Source organism: Ovis aries, chromosome 2, assembly GCF_016772045.2.
Source record: "Ovis aries strain OAR_USU_Benz2616 breed Rambouillet chromosome 2, ARS-UI_Ramb_v3.0, whole genome shotgun sequence".
Taxonomy (NCBI): domain Eukaryota; kingdom Metazoa; phylum Chordata; class Mammalia; order Artiodactyla; family Bovidae; genus Ovis; species Ovis aries.
The window spans coordinates 87267005-87280621 of record NC_056055.1 but is presented as its reverse complement, the minus strand read 5'-3'; the positions used below and the strand labels follow the sequence as shown (position 1 = coordinate 87280621).

The 13617-nt window shown below is 42.6% G+C and overlaps 1 protein-coding gene across 4 annotated transcripts in view; it reads right to left on the bottom strand.

Moving 5' to 3' along the window:
* The window catches only part of ADAMTSL1 (ADAMTS like 1), a 1118714-nt gene that overhangs the window by 220344 nt on the left and 884753 nt on the right, over positions 1–13617 (bottom strand). For all 4 annotated transcript variants that reach the window (XM_042244881.1, XM_042244882.1, XM_004004390.5 and 1 more), the window contains 2 exons: positions 12419–12720; positions 2979–3108 (listed from right to left, as the gene is read on the bottom strand). In XM_042244881.1, coding sequence (XP_042100815.1) covers positions 2979–3108; positions 12419–12720 — 432 coding nt within the window. The remainder of the gene's footprint in view (positions 1–2978; positions 3109–12418; positions 12721–13617) is intronic.

The window sequence follows — 13617 nt, the reverse complement described above, 5'->3', positions numbered from 1 at the left end:
TCTGGTAGCCAAGGCCCCTAGAGGCTGTTCTTCCTATATCCCTTCTGCTTCTTCCTATATAGGAGGCTGTAGTCAAAGACAGGGGGTCTGGACTTCTTGCCCACACAGTTAGGTCTTAGATTCACTGATAAACAGTGAGGTCAGGATGCAGAAGTGGGCAGGCATAGAAAAAGAGTTTTCTCAGAATTCCATGAACTGAATCTAGGCTTTTTGTGGCCCAGCCCTTGACTCTATTTTACCGGCTGCTGTTCTCATGGGTGAGGTGCTGCTCCAAGCAGTGGCTGACTGATTTTCTGGTTGCCTTAGAGGATATGGCACTAATGGCGTCCTTCACTTCTGAACTTAAAGAGGGATCAATAGACAAAACAACCTTTCAGATCAACAGACAGAACAACTCTGGTGATGAGCAGGAGAGTGTCACTGTGGGATTGTGTGCCCTGAAATAATCTGAGGAGGCCTGCAATCTGTATCTTCTAAACTCCAAAGAAAGGCATCTAATTGACTGAAATCTTCACGACCCAGATAATCAAGATGGTGTGATCCCTCACCTAGATCCAGACATCCTGGAATGTGAAGTCAAGTGGGACTTAGAAAACATCACTACGAATGAAGCTAGTGGAGGTAATGGAATTCCAGTTGAGCTATTTCAAATCCTGAAAGATGATACTGTGAAAGTGCTGCACTCAATATGCCAGCATATTTGGAAAACTCAGCAGTGGCCACAGGACTGGAAAAGGTCAATTTTCATTCCAATCCCAAAGAAAGGCAATGCCAGAGAATGTTCAAACTACCACACAATTGCACTCATCTCACACGCTAGTAAAGTAATGCTCAAAATTCTCCAAGCCAGGCTTCAGCAATACGTGAACCATGAACTTCCAGGTGTTCAAGCTGGTTTTAGAAAAGGCAGAGGAACCAGAGATCAAATTGCCAACATCCACTGGATCATACAAAAAGCAAGAGATTTCCAGAAAAATATCTATTTCTGCTTTATTGACTATGTCAAAGCCTTCAACTGTGTGGATCACAATAAACTGTGGAAAATTCTGAAAGAGGTGGGAATACCAGACCACCTAACCTGCCTCTTGAGAAACCTGTATGCAGGTCAGGAAGCTACAGTTAGAACTGACATGGAACAACAGACTGGTTCCAAATAGGAAAAGGAGTCCGTCAAGGCTGTATATTGTCACCCTGCTTATTTAACTTCTATGCAGAGTACATCATGAGAAACGCTGGGCTGGAGGAAGCACAAGCTGGAATCAAGATTGCCAGGAGAAATATCAATAACCTCAGATATCCAGATGACACCACCCTTATGGCAAAAGTGAAGAGGAACTAACGAGCCTCTTGATGAACGTGAAAGAGGAGAGTGAAGAAGTTGGCTTAAAGCTCAACATTCAGAAAACTAAGATCATGGTATCTGGTTTGATCACTTCATAGCAAATAGATGGGGAACAGTGGAAACAGTGGCTCACTTTATTTTGGGGGGCTCCAAAATCACTGCAGATGGTGACTGCAGCCATGAAATTAAAAGACACTTACTCCTTGGAGGGAAAGTTTTGACCAACCTAGATAGCATATTCAAAAGGAGAGACTTTACTTTTCCAGCAAAGGTCCATCTAGTCAAGGCTATGGTTTCTTCCAGTGGTCATGTATGGATGTGAGAGCTGGACTATAAAGAAAGCTGAGCGCAGAAGAATTGCTGCTTTTGAACTGTGGTGTTGGAGAAGACTCTTCAGAGTCCCTTGGACTGCAAGGAGATCCAACCAAGTCCATCCTAAAGGGGATCAGTCCTGGGTGTTCATTGGAAGGACTGATGCTGAAGCTGAAACTCCAATTCTTTGGGCACCTGATGTTAAGAGCTGACTCATTGGAAAAGACCCTGATGCTGGAAAAGATTGAGGGCAGGAGGAGAAGGGGACGGCAGAGAATGAGATGGTTGGATGGCATCACCAACTCGATGGACATGGGTTTGGGTGGACTCCAGGAGTTGTTGATGGATAGGGAGGCCTGGCGTGCTGCAGTTCATGGGGTTGCAAAGAGTCGGACAAGACTGTGCGACTGACCTGAACTGAATTGACTGAGAAGTAAGACAAGGAGTATTAGCTTGACCAGAAACCTATCATTAAATCCTAGAGGCAACACATTGCTTCTTGTGTGATACTCTGTAGAAACACAAGAAATATCCTTCAGTAACAGCAACCCTTTTCTCATCTAAGATTTGATCTGGGAACATTCCTCATCCCATCAGCACACTTGCAAGACTGGCTTTGGTTCTTTAAATGTCTCCTCTTGGAAACCAGAATCACAGAAGAGATGGTTGAGCTTCTACAGAGACTTCAACAAATATCTGAAGGCAAGTCTCCCAAGACACCATAAAATTGTGTGGACTGAAGCAGTGACTGCATTTATGAACTAAAACTCAAGGTTGGATAATAATGAGACCCAGGCAGGGGTGAACAATGAAATGCTCTAATCGATTTTCTGCATGTGAAATGACACACGCACACTCCAGAGCATGCTATAATGAATCTGCATGCTGTGTGCAGAGGGATTTCATGGTGGCTCAGTGATACCACCCAGATCCTTCAGTTCCTGCAACCCACAAGCCTATCTGTTATGAGGGTGGGAGGGTGTGGGACACAGGCTGAGAGGCCACAAAGACCCTACCTTCTGTGGTCAGTCCACGTTCCCCTGGGGAGAAAGCATCAGTGGGGCCCGTGCACATTCCGGCCACACCACGGGGCTTTTCCTTTGTGCACGGAGCCTTCTGGACCCTGAGCATGATCGTTGGGCTAGAATTCCAAAGCCCTGGTTTCAATTAACTTTAAGTGGATTTGACTAAGAGTTTGAACTGATGCTAATTGGTTTTCAAAACACTGGGTAACAATAAGCATTCTGATCTTGCCCATGGACAGATACACAAACCCCGTTTTGAACACACTCCTGGGCAGCAGGGCAGCTGGCGCACCCCTTACCTTGCTGGGCAGGGATCCAAACTGCAGGATTTCAGAAGCTGGGGGGGCCGCCGGCTGGTCACGCACAGGTTCTCATCCACGGGCTCCCGGGTCTGTTTGTTCAGGCAGCTCACCACAGCCTCCTGGACACCTGTATACAGATGACACCCATCAAGGCCAGAGCAGGCGTCCGGGGGGTGAGCAAGTGTAGACATGCAGCTGGTGGGAGGTCTCTGAGACTGGGAGGACTAGCTGCGTATCAGGTAGTTGAAAGCTTGGGACTGCCCAAGGCAGGCATCAGTCTATCTGGAGAAAGCACTCAGGAGTTTTTGCCCCTTAAGCAGGGCAGCTCCTCCATTGCGGGAGAGGCTGCTACCAGGATTGCTGAAATGCTTGAAAAAGTACCAACCAGCTATGCAGCTGCCCATGCTGAAAAAGGATAATTTAAAGCAGAAGGAGAGCAGGGTGACCAAAATAATGACCCCAAGACTTCACACATTGTATTTTAATCAACAGGAGATGACTATACTTAGAAGGCAGGCCCAGCCACATTGGAATAGCCAGCATTCTGTAAACTGCTATGCATCTGGGGCCTTGCATCCAGTGCTTTTCTGGTTTCCTATTGATTTTGGTTCATTTCTTTAGTGACCTAGAGCTGCTTGGGGAGCTTCCCTGGTGGTTCAGATGGCAAAGAATCTGCCTGCCTTGCAGCAGACCTGAGTTCCATCCCTGAGTCAGGAAGATCCCCCAGAGGAGGGGACACGGCAACCCACTCCAGTATTCTTGCCTGGAGGATCCCATGGACACAGGAGCCTGGTGGGCTACAGTTCACATGGACACAAAGAGTTGGACATGACTAAGCAACTAACACAGGGCCACTTGGGATGCTGGAGTGAAGAGACAGAGCAAGACACCTAATGATGGCATTCATGGAAGACAATGTTCCTACAGCTACCCATGCACCCCTGACCACAGACCTAGTGAAATAGGAGTTTGAGGAGTGACTGGCATATAGTCACTTGGTGGGTTTTCATGGGGCAGGGACACGTGTAACCTGATAATACAGTGTCAAGACATTTCACCCTGCTTCCCACAGTCATGACAGCAATAGGAAAAATTCATAGAGTGCACATTATTAGCCAAGTATTGAGGCAAGAAGTTTGACATGCCCCATTCAAACCTCTCAATAACTCCACAAGACTCTATCCCCATTTTACAGATAAGGAAACTGAGGCTTAGAAGGGTGAAAAGACTTGCTAAGCTTACAGTTGATAGATAATGAAGTGGCACTGGTTGTGCTTTAGCACTGGAGCTTTAATGACTGAAAACATTGACATTTAAAAATACTGTTTGCAGATGACATGATCCTCTACATGGAAAACCCTAAAGACTCCACCAGAAAATTACTAGAGCTCATCAATGAATATAGTAAAGTTGCAGGATATAAAATCAACACACAGAAATCCCTTGCATTCCTATACACGAATAATGAGAAAGTAGAAAAAGAAATTAAGGAAACAATTCCATTCACCATTGCAATGAAAAGAATAAAATACTTAGGAATATATCTACCTAAAGAAACTAAAGACCTATATATAGAAAACTATAAAACACTGATGAAAGAAATCAAAGAGGACACTAATAAATGGAGAAATATACCATGTTCATGGATCAGAAGAATCAATATACTGAAAATGAGTATACTACCCAAAGCAATTTACAAATTCAATGCAATCCCTATCAAGCTACCAGCCACATTTTTCACAGAACTAGAACAAATAATCTCAAGATTTGTATGGAAATACCAAAAACCTCGAATAGCTAAAGCAATCTTGAGAAAGAAGAATGGAACTGGAGGAATCAACTTGCCTGACTTCAGGCTCTACTACAAAGCCACAGTCATCAAGACAGTATGGTACTGGCACAAAGACAGACATATAGATCAATGGAACAAAATAGAAAGCCCAGAGATAAATCCACACACATATGGACACTTTATCTTTGACAAAGGAGGCAAGAATATACCATGGAGTAAAGACAATCTCTTTAACAAGTGGTGCTGGGAAAACTGGTCAACCACTTGTAAAAGAATGAAACTAGATCACTTTCTAACACCGCACACAAAAATAAACTCAAAATGGATTAAAGATCTAAATGTAAGATCAGAAACTATAAAACTCCTAGAGGAGAACATAGGCAAAACACTCTCAGACATAAATCACAGCAGGATCCTCTATGATCCACCTCCCAGAATTCTGGAAATAAAAGCAAAAATAAACAAATGGGATCTAATTAAACTTAAAAGCTTCTGCACAACAAAGGAAAATATAAGCAAGGTGAAAAGACAGCCTTCGGAATGGGAGAAAATAATAGCAAATGAAGCAACTGACAAACAACTAATCTCAAAAATATACAAGCAACTTCTGCAGCTCAATTCCAGAAAAATAAACGACCCAATCAAAAAATGGGCCAAAGAACTAAATAGACATTTCTCCAAAGAAGACATACGGATGGCTAACAAACACATGAAAAGATGCTCAACATCACTCATTATTAGAGAAATGCAAATCAAAACCACAATGAGGTACCACTTCACACCAGTCAGAATGGCTGCGATCCAAAAATCTGCAAGCAATAAATGCTGGAAAGGGTGTGGAGAAAAGGGAACCCTCCTACACTGTTGGTGGGAATGCAAACTAGTACAGTCACTATGGAGAACAGTGTGGAGATTCCTTAAAAAATTGCAAATAGAACTACCTTATGACCCAGCAATCCCACTGCTGGGCATACACACCGAGGAAACCAGAATGGAAAGAGACACATGTACCCCAATGTTCATCGCAGCACTGTTTCTAATAGCCAGGACATGGAAACAACCTAGATGTCCATCAGCAGATGAATGGATAAGAAAGCTGTGGTACATATACACAATGGAGTATTACTCAGCCGTTAAAAAGAATTCATTTGAATCAGTTCTGATGAGATGGATGAAACTGGAGCCAATTATACAGAGTGAAGTTAGCCAGAAAGAAAAACACCAATACAGTATACTAACACATATATATGGAATTTAGGAAGATGGCAATGACGACCCTGTATGCAAGAGAGGAAAAAAGACACAGATGTGTATAACGGACTTTTTGGACTCAGAGGGAGAGGGAGAGGGTGGGATGATTTGGGAGAATGGCATTGTAACATGTATACTATCATGTAAGAATTGAATCGCCAGTCTAGGTCTGACGCAGGATACAGCATGCTTGGGGCTGGTGCATGGGGATGACCCAGAGAGATGTTATGGGGAGGGAGGTGGGAGGGGGTTCATGTTTGGGAACGCATGTAAAAATTAAAGATTTTAAAATTTAAAAAATAAAAAACTAAAAAAAAAAATACTATGAGGCTGTTATAGCTGCTGGAGATCTTCAGGAATAACCTAGACATTTCTCTGGAATCATTTCAGCAGAATTCAGTTGAAAGAAGAGAAACAGGACATTCTTGATAATTTTCTGTTAGTCATTTATAGCCATATATGTGTGTGTGCGTGTATAAGCATATATATATATATATCTCTATTTATATATTCAGATAAAGATATCTGTTGTTAAACATTTGTATATAGTTATGGCAGAGTATGTGACAACCTATAAAATTAGTTTTATATATAAATACACATATACTTTCTTTTTAAAGTTTTCTGCATTGCTTCATTAGGTAGTACCTAAATATAGTACAACTGACCTATCACTTAGCAGGCCTGTTACTCTCTTCCTCCTGTCTATCCTATGTTTCCCCAAGAAGCTATCACTCTGATCACAGGGACATGCTGCCCGAGGTGATGTTACACTGACTTAGAAAGGTCACTCACCAAGACCATCCTTTAAAAAGTGACATTTTAAAGTCAGAATCAGAACTGCCTTTTTTTTTCATTAAGTCTGACAAATCAAACATTAAAAAGCTGTCATAGTATTTACCCTAGCTGTGAATGTCAGTTTTTCTAAGCCATTTTATGAGCTTTAAAAATTTAATTTAAATATATCACAGCCAGTTCAGGGTGGAGCACTGGAGATTTATGCTAGACATTAAAGATATTCCATCATATTCTGGAATGCTGACTCCAGGGTGTTCTCCTGGTTGCAGCTGGGATGAGCCCCTTGAAATTCATGGTATGATAATATAGCAAAACATTTCATAAGAAATTATTGGTATCATCGTTGATACTTCCCACTGGAATAGTCTGGCATTATTAAGGTTGTGACGACAAGGTGTGGACAAGGAGAACTACTCCATACAGAATCTAGAGCTGTGATTCTGTTCGAAATTAAGGTTTCAATTCATCTGCCGACCTGGTACTATTTCAGAGATTCGAAATGTTGCTCTAAAATAAAAGATATTTGGGCTTTAGTCAGTTATCGAAAAGCTCTTGAATTTGAGTTAATAGTACCTGAAGGAGGAAGTGATTATACAGCTTTTGTCTCCTGCCTCATATGAAAGGGCTTGCTTTGGGGGGAGGGTCATGTGTGGAGGGGTATATTAAGTGATGTGACCCGTTTCTCCTTTGTGAAGCCTGGTTTGTAGAACTGAGGTCCTTCCAAGTCTGCATGGAATGGGGTTGCAAGGGTTAAAGTCTACACAGGAAATCTTCTGAGACACAGGGAACATGTTTACATGACTCCACTGAATAATCCTAACTCAGGTTAAAAATCACCTTTGGGGTAATTAATTGCTGAGATTAAGAAGCATTCCAGAGTTACTACCTTCTTCTAGAAGGATGGCCTCATGATGGTTCAGGGGTCTGTTGTCATAGCATTCCTGGGTGGGGCCTGGGGTGGTAGAGCCTAAGGGCAGAGCTCTGTGTAATGAAGGAGGATCTGGGACCAGCCCTGTGGTCAACACAAGACATTTTTGTGGCATGAACAAATGAGATGCCTAAAGGGCAGGGTATTCCAAAGCACAGTGTGCAATTTGGGCCAAGGTGGTGGGAATGCGGGCCTGGAGGAAGCGTGAGAGAGCAGCCTGGGGATGGCGGTGTGGGAAGGTGAAGAGGGAAGATGTCTGAAGACTTCACCTGAGCTCACAGTATACTTGGCTCAGGGCAGTCAGGCTGGCTTGAGAAAAGTTAACTCATCAAGTGTGTACTCTTTTCCAATGGGATAACTTACTCGCCCAGAAGGACACTGTAAACCAACAAAGAACACACTTACCTAAGATCCTTTCTGATTCTGAGTTTTCTTGACAGAGCAAAAGGAGAGGATTGATAAGGAAAAGGGAGCAAGAGGGCAAGGATTTCACCTTTTAATATTAATACTTGCTGATGTCAGCTCCAAGTCTTCCCTCAGCTAGACTTTAATATCAATTTTACCATTTAAGAGATCAACAATAAAGCTGTTCAGGTTCAGATCTGCTCTCCTTGACTACACCTATCCATTCATATATGGGAAATTAAAATATAACCAGAAGATGATAGTGGGACCCAGGACACAGGTCTGAACAGATTAGGCTCACTTTCCATCTTCCAGAAAATGGAGTTTTTGTTGTTTATATCTCCCAAAATAGCATAATTGCTACCTAATATTTGATGAGAACTCAGGGAAATGCAGCCACCAGCTACAGCCTAAATTACTAACAGGTTCCTTCTGGTCACTACTTGTGCTGGGTGAAAGGTAACTTCTGTGTCTATCCAATTTCATCTTTTGAGATGGCAAAAACAATAAAATTTGTGTAACCTCAAATTGATTTAAAATCTGTTAATCCTGCACATTTTTGATTGGCTTCAGCAGAATGATTAAAAATATCTTCAGCCTTGTGGGTTATATTTTGGTGTAGATCAAAGGTGACAATGGTGATTGCCGCCATGAAATTAAAAGATGCTTACTCCTTAGAAGGAAAGTGATGACCAACCTAGATAGCATATTCAAAAGCAGAGACATTACTTTGCCAACAAAGGTCTGTCTAGTCAAGGCTATGGCTTTTCCAGTGGTCATGTATGGATATGAGAGTTGGACTGTGAAGAAAGCTGAGCACTGAAGAATTGATGCTTTTGAACTGTGGTGTTGGAGAAGACTCTTGAGAGTCCCTTGGACTGCAAGGAGATCCAACCAGTCCATTCTGAGGGAGATCAGCCCTGGGATTTCTTTGGAAGGAATGATGCTAAAGCTGAAACTCCAGTACTTTGGCCACCTCATGCGAAGAGCTGACTCTTTGGAAAAGACTTTGATGCTGGGAGGGATTGGGGGCAGGAGGAGAAGGGGACGACAGAGGATGAGATGGCTGGATGGCATCACTGACTCGATGGACGTGAGTCTGAGTGAATTCCAGGAGTTGGTGATGGACAGGGAGGCCTGGCATGCTGCAATTCATGGGGTCGCAAAGAGTTGGACACGACTGAGCGACTGAACTGAACGGTGACAGTACCATAAAATGTTATTGCCAAACAATGGCTTCACAATATACATGTCCTATACCCGGAAAAAACCTAGATCCATTGACAGATGAATGGATGAAGAAGTTGTAGTACATGTATACCATGGAATATTACTCAGCCATAAGCAGGATCACATTTGAGTCGATTCTAATGAGGTAGATGAACCTAGAGCCTATTAGAGAGTGAAGTAAATCAGAAAGAGAAAAATATCGTATGTTAACACATACATATGGAATCTAGAAAGATGGTGCTGATGAACCTATCTGTAGGGCAGCAGTGGAGATGCAGACAGAGAACAGACTTGTAGACACAGTGGGGAAGGAGAGGGTGGGACGAATGGAGAGAGCAGCCTGGAAACATATCCACTACCACATGGAAAACAGATAGCCAGTGGGAATTTGCTGTATGACTTTAGGAGCTCAGACTGGTGCTCTGTGACCTAGAGGGGTGGGATGGGTGGGAGGTGGGAGGCAGGTTCAAGAGGGAGGGGACATATGTATACATATGGCTGATTCATATTGATGTATGGCAGAAACCAACACAATATTATAAAGCAATTATCCTCCAATTAAAAATAAATTAAAAAAATTTTAATATGCATGTCTTGTATACTGAAATAATTTTTTAGTGTGTTTGGGCATCATCATATGGATCATATGACCCAAGCATAGTTTCATCACTTTGGCATTCTCAACTTTTAACATTTTAGGCATAGATATATTACCTTGGCACAGTGACACAACTATAAGTAAGCATGTACAGTTGTTGACAGTTAAATACCTAAGACATTTCAGGAACTTTCCCTGCCTTGGATATAAATGATGTACACTTTATGTTATACAAATATCTCCTCAGATCCTATAAGCATAGATCAATTGTATATGAAGCATACAAAATATTATTTCCAAATCAATATATTCTGAAAACATTTTAAATGAAAAACGGTTCACATACTCTCAATTATTTGAATTTTATGCCCCTGGTTAGCAGAATGGTTAGAATCGTAAAGACAAAGGTATCTGGTTATTTACATATTCCGCTAACGCATCATTTTCCCCATCTGCTCATAAAGTTCCACTTGGCTTAGAGAATCATAATAGAGGGCAGAAACAATTTTTTTCAAGGCACATTTGTTTCAGACAAAAGATCATGATCGTTCAATTCAGATGATGATGGAAACTGGAGATAAACACACACCATCCGAAATCCTGAGTAGTTCCTTATATTGCAATGAAGCAACTGCAGCCACTGGCTATGTCCTTTCCATCTGACTTTTTAACTTGCCTGGGCCCAGAGATCATCAGAGCTTACTCAACATTTCTCCCTCATTAAACATGGGAGAAAAGATGTCCTCATTGTGAGTGGCGGGCGCCCCCAGCAACATGGATGAGTAGTTCCAAGAAACTGTCTTCCAGAATCAGATGGAAAATTTTAGGTTTTAAAATAACAGACTGTCCATGAAAACACTTAAGAACTCCACGGTCTGAAATTGGAAGACTTAGAAACAAACGAGAACCCCACGGATAAGACTATTAAATGCTTACAAAGTGACCTGATGGAGAAAATTGATTCTCTGCTTGTACTTGTTCCACTATCCGTTCCTTTTCAACTACATATGAACAATTTGGGCACACATATTTTTACATTCCCAGCAATGACAAAAGATGCTTTTATAAAAGTGTTTCCAAGATGTCATGGTTTAGAAGACAGTTTGGGAAATCATTTTAATATAGATATTTTTATACCAGTTAAGAAAGAAACTTTGCTGGGAATGCAGATCCTTAACGTGACAAGAGGGGTTATTGATAGCTAGGGAGGGAGATTTGATGGGAAATCAGCCAGCCTTTCCTTGCCTATCAAAATCTCTCTTGGGAGTGTATATGGGAGTTAGTAGCCGTATAGTGGTGGTTTAGTAGTTAAGTTGTGCCCGACATTTTGTGACCCCATGGACTGTAGCCTGCCAGGCTCCTCTATCCATGGGATTTTCGGGGCAAGAATACTAGAGTGGGCAGGCATTTCCTTCTCCAGGGGATCTTCCTGACCCAGGGTTGAACCAGAATCTCCTGCATTGCAGGAGGATTCTTTACCAATTGAGCCACCAGGGAAACCCAGTGACCATATTTTCCATTACTGTATTTTCTACAGTAGTACAAAAGATCATAATCTTAAAGAATTAGTTATTGACTTAAATACCTTCTTCTCCCACTATGGTTTTAATCACTAACACCTGAAGTAGAAAAATGACTGAATCTGTTATCACTATGGACTAAACCTAAGAGAACCAGATTAATATACATGGAAACATTGAACACTATTTAAATAATATTCATTCAGTGATAAAGCTTCAGGAACTCTCTAAGTGTTTAAAGAAGTGAGGTATGATGCAAGGACCCTAGACAGAGAAATAAAGAGCAGGACTAGTCCCAAATATCACTGACTAGATGTGTGATCTTGAAAAAATCACTCAGCTCTCTGTAGCTCAGTTTTCATATCGATAAAATGGCAGTGGGATCAGGCTTTAAACTCTTTTCCAGTTCCAGGTAACCTCAGGGTTAACTGTCATTATACATCCTTTTCCTTTGTCAACAGATATTACTTTGGCGACCAGCTGAGAAAGTCGGAGGTGGCGTACTCTGTCCTTGCGAACAACAGACGGTTTTGCCATCTTTGATCTGGGTTCATACCACATGCACTGAGGCAAGGGCACAGACAAATAAAACTGAATGTCAAGAGCATTGCCAGGCCCGTGTCAACAGTGTTTCTTGGTCAGATACACTGAGATATAGTGCAAAATATCAGAATGACAAGTGAAAGTAAAAGCATTACTTGTGTTAGCTACTCATAGCTGACAGTCTAAGAGAGACAGGCCTAGAGAGAAATACATCTGTGTTTCATTCAGTCTGCTTTAGGTTTAGAACGGTTTCCTCCCCCTCCTTAGACTTCTTGGACTAGAGACAATCACGGGACACAGCTGCCCTCAGAGAGAGATGCTACAGTGAAAGGCAAGAGGGTGGCAATGATCTGAGGCCTAGCCCCTTCTTACCTCCTCCACAGGACTCGGAGCACTTGGTGAAGCCCTCATACTCCCAGTCGTAGAGCTGGTCAAAGTCCTGCAGGCCACCCAAGAGGCCATCTGTCTCTTCCAGGTTAAGTTCGGGAGTCTCCCCGTGGCATGGTCCTGCGTAACAGGGGCGCTGGGACGCTGGCTTGGGTCCTTCACATTCGTCAACGGGCAGGTCGGCCACGGACTGAGAGAAAGACAGGAGCACCTGGCACCTGACTATTCGCACCTGGGTCCCCACACCACAGGTGACCGTGCAGGCCGACCAGGCCTCTGGGATGAACCTGCAGTCCGCAAGCAAACAAGAGGACAGGATGAGAAGCCCCAAGCAGGAGACCGCAGGCACCGGGAGGGGCCACATCCCACCTGCCACTGGGGCCCAGGGCCGTCTCAGGATGTGCTCAGGGCTCTGCCACCCTGTCCTGTCCTGTGCTGGGTGCTTCAGTGAAGCCCATGAGCTCATCTGCCAGTCTCTGGATTGGTTTCTTCGTGCGTGTCACATGAACCCCCAGCTGGAAGATATTCCAGCCACAGACCACCTGCTTTCTCCCAGCTTTGCACCCACAGTGATGGCTCTTCAGAGCAGGGAACTGATTTCTTCTCTTTTGATCTAAATTCCAGCCCTTGTGCCTCCTGCGAGATGTTGGCTATTCTTAAGCAGACTAATACTGATACTAAAAACTATAACAAAGTAAGCCCTTAGAGATATTTAAGGAAGTATATATATTTTTTTGTTTTAGTCTGGATTTCAGATTCTGTAACTTTCTTTGCTTTTTTGCTCAATGCGCTTCCCAAGATTTATTTATATATAGAAAGAGAAAGAGGGTTTTTTTTTCCTTTTTTTTTTTTAAGTTTCCAAGAATGGAGCAAAGCCTTCTTCCTCACACATTCTTTGAATTAGTCTGGCCTGCGATTCTTTTTATATCTGAGAGAAAAGCCTTGCTACAAATTTAAATCCACAGGCATGTCACTGTAAACTAGGGGTTTTGCATCCATACATGTTTGTTCGACAGCCTCCAGTCCCTCTCCACCAAGCGAAGTCACATTAATGAGAACTTCCCTGAGTTTCTCTAGAATGTAGGACAAAAAAAAAAAAAAGACTGTTTTCCTCCAACTAATCAACAATTGCCATATCTGCAATGACCTTGAGGAGTATCCAGGGAAAAAAAGCCCTGAGGGCA